The sequence below is a fragment of the Pelobates fuscus genome, chromosome 3, assembly GCF_036172605.1.
Source record: "Pelobates fuscus isolate aPelFus1 chromosome 3, aPelFus1.pri, whole genome shotgun sequence".
NCBI classification, from domain to species: domain Eukaryota; kingdom Metazoa; phylum Chordata; class Amphibia; order Anura; family Pelobatidae; genus Pelobates; species Pelobates fuscus.
In genome coordinates, this window is record NC_086319.1 from 342,241,186 (window position 1) to 342,244,474 (window position 3,289).

At 40.8% G+C, this 3,289-nt stretch overlaps 1 protein-coding gene across 1 annotated transcript; it reads right to left on the bottom strand.

The window, feature by feature from the left end:
- Window positions 1-417: 417 nt before the first annotated feature.
- Window positions 418-2,988, bottom strand: LOC134601805 (zinc finger MYM-type protein 1-like). Its single transcript, XM_063446304.1, has one exon. The coding sequence runs from the start codon at window positions 2,986-2,988 to the stop codon at window positions 418-420; it is 2,571 nt and encodes an 856-aa protein (XP_063302374.1).
- Between the last annotated feature and the right edge of the window lie 301 nt (window positions 2,989-3,289).

Here is a 3,289-nt window from a genome sequence, read left to right on the forward strand (position 1 = left end):
CCCAGTCAACAGGCTCCTCCCCCTCTTTCTTTACTGCTCCATCGCAGACAGGTCAGAGTTTTTGGCTCTTCCCTATTTTTACCTCATGTGAATGTTTTATTTACTTATTTCAGGGGCGTACCTAGAGCATTTGGCACCCGGGGCGGACCCTGAGTGTGGCACCCACCCCCACCCCCATAATAAAAATGTAAGAAAATACCCACAATTTTTTCAATGTTTTCAATAATATTTATTGCACAAATTTGTAAACTGTATATCAACTTGAAAAAAATGGAACTATGAAAAATAAATTAACTTAGAAATAAATATAATTTAAATAGTTAACATTTACTTAACAGTTAATACGCTTTCTATAAACAAAAAACAGAGATCCAAAGTGACCACTCAGTCTATTCGGCAGAGGTAATTTGTAATGATTCACATCCGCTGCCTTCGAGCCTTCATTTCTGCAAACTTATCGATTACTTCATCAAAGCCAATCTTCCTTGCATATTCATGCTCAATTGAAAGTATAGCCAGATTTGTCAACCTTGTCTCACTCATGGTTGAGCGAAATAAATTTTTTATCAATTTTAATTTGGAAAAACTTCTTTCACATGAAGCAATAGACACACAGAGAGTCAAAAAGAATCTTAAACACGGTGACAAATTTGGCAGAGATTCACAATAATCCCATTTAACAATGAACTCCAGGAACTGCAATGCCGTCCATTTCTTTGCTTCTTCAACACTGATCTTGGCAGCTTCCAAATGCCTCTGAAGACGTTCAATTTCCCTAAAGATGTCTTCATCAGAGAATTCGTCAAAAATCTCTGTCAATTTTGGAGTATAATTACGAATATCTTTCTCTGTTGCCACAACCAGAGAGTTTGGCTGAATAACAGCAAACATTGAAAGGATTTTTTCAATTGCCTGGGAACGAATTTCCGACTCGTGATGAAAACGATCAGGGCACTCAAACATAGCCCTTTTCATTTCCTCTGGCAATGTGAGACCAGCGTCCTTTGCCTTCTCTCCTGGCATTGTTTTACGGAGCTTTACTCTCCCTCTTCTTTCCATTGAAATGTCCATTTCTTTACACGTAGTAGTTGCATAACAAATGGCCTTCTCCACAATTTCACTGCACTGATCTGCTAGAAACGCTTTCAAACCTTGTAGTTTCACAATGCACTTTTCAAGAGTGAGTCCCACAGTTTGCAAATATTTCTGTGTGATATTAACTTCTTCTAGAACTTCACACCAGAAAGAAAGGTAACACAAAAAAGAAAAATCACATACGGCAGACAGCAACATCTGAGCCGATCCTCTTGTGTCCACATTTTCTTTGGGATTACACAATTTTTCAAGAGCTGAAGTCAGTTTTTCAAAATTTGCCCGCACTGGCTTCACAGCATCATAATGAGCGCTCCATCTTGTTTGGGAAAGTCTTTTCACTGTCACACCTAAATTCTCCATCAGCACTTCCCAACGATGTGTAGAAACCGAAAAAAAGGAATACACTCTCTCCAATGTTCCAAGAAAAGTCACACAGGAAGCAACACTTCCAAATAAGTGCACCCCACATAGGTTCAGGGAATGGTTTGCACATGGCATAAACAAAGCCTTGGGATTAAGCTCACCATGAATCCCTGCCATAGTTGCAGCATTATCATATCCTTGACCACGGCAAAGGCTTAAGTCTAGTCCATCTTCCTCCAGATGTTGCAGGATATTTTCTGTGAGCTCAGCAGCAGTCTTTTCAGCAACAGGAAAGAAGCCCAAGAATGATTCCTTTACTTCAACATGGTCCCCTTCAATATGAACATATCTGATCACTTCACATATCTGATCAGTGTGGGACACATCAGGGGTGCTGTCAAAAAGAATCCCAAAGTACTTTGCTTTCTTGATATCAGCCACTATTTTGTCCTTCACATGATTTCCCAAAAGACAAATTAATTCATTCTGAATTTTTGGAGAGAAATAGGAAGTCATTCTCTTTCCAGATGCAACAGCATGTTTCAGCCTCATGAAATGTTCCTTTAAAATGGGATCATAGTTTGAGAGCAATTCTACCAATTCGAGGAAGTTGCCTTTGTTTGCGGATGACATGGTCTCTCTATGACCACGAAAGGGAAGATTCTGGTGAGCCAGAAACAAAGTTACATCCAAAAGGCGATGCAAAATATCCCTCCATTTCCTTTTCTCTCTGCCCACTGTTGTTTGATGGACATGATCAATGCATTTTTGTAGCTTCAATCCTGCTCTCAAGGTCTTCCATTTCTCTAAGCATGTAAGATGCTGCTCAGAAGCCTCATGATCAGACACCTTTGGGTTCAGTTTCCACCACAATTGAAACCCAGTAACAAAACTGGATGCCCCTGTTACTTTGTCATCAACAGCAAAAAGTCTGCAGCAAAAACAAAACAAACTTTGTTTTGATGGAGAGTACACCATCCACGTTCTAAGAATTTTTTCGCCATTAGGCAGAGCCTTATAGAACCATGCAGTGGTCAGCTGTCGACTCTTCCCTTTTGATTTCTCTCCTTGCCTTTCAACAGGACTGAATGGCCCATCCCTATTTTGGAAAGGTTCACTTCCCCTCTTAATAAGGTCCACTCTTAAAACATCTGGAACTGGAACTGGCCAAGCAGCAACATCAGAATAAACTGACAGTCGAACAGTCTCCTCCTCTTCATCATCATCATCAGAGTCTTGCTGATGCAGGCTTCTGCTGGAATCTCCTTCATCTACATCACTTTCACCGCTTGAAGATAAAATGATCTTCTCCAATTCTTGCGCTTTCACATGTGAAGCTTCTTGAGAAGATACTTCAGGCATTTCACCTCTGGATTCAACAGACTGAACGTCTTCAGCACTTTCTCCTACTGCGGTAGATGTTGAAGGTGCAAGATATTTTAAAATTGATCCAGACATCGCCTCAGCTGACTTTTCTCTTGCCTTCTTAATTTTTCGTTGCTGAGACCCGCTTGGTCGATTTCGCTTCATATTGGTGTTTTCTGCAGAAAAATTCTAAATTTATTTTGGCTCTAGTGTTCGCTAGTGCGATATCTGTCTTCCATTTCCCATCTTGGCATACCATTTGTAAAAGTAGACAACCCAGGGTATTTAAAGGGACACTATAGTCACCCAGACCACTTCAGCTCAATGAAGTAGTCTGGGTGCCAGGTCCCCCAGATTTTAACCCTCCAGATGCAAAAATCGCATCCAGCTTGCAGAACGTCCATAGGAAAGCATTGAGAAATGCTTTCCTATGGACTGTTTGAATTCGCGCACGGCTCTTGCCGCG

Bases quoted from the DNA above. Each gene is read 5' to 3' on its own strand.
- LOC134601805 (XM_063446304.1), bottom strand. From the start codon at position 2,988: ATGAAGCGAAATCGACCAAGCGGGTCTCAGCAACGAAAAATTAAGAAG.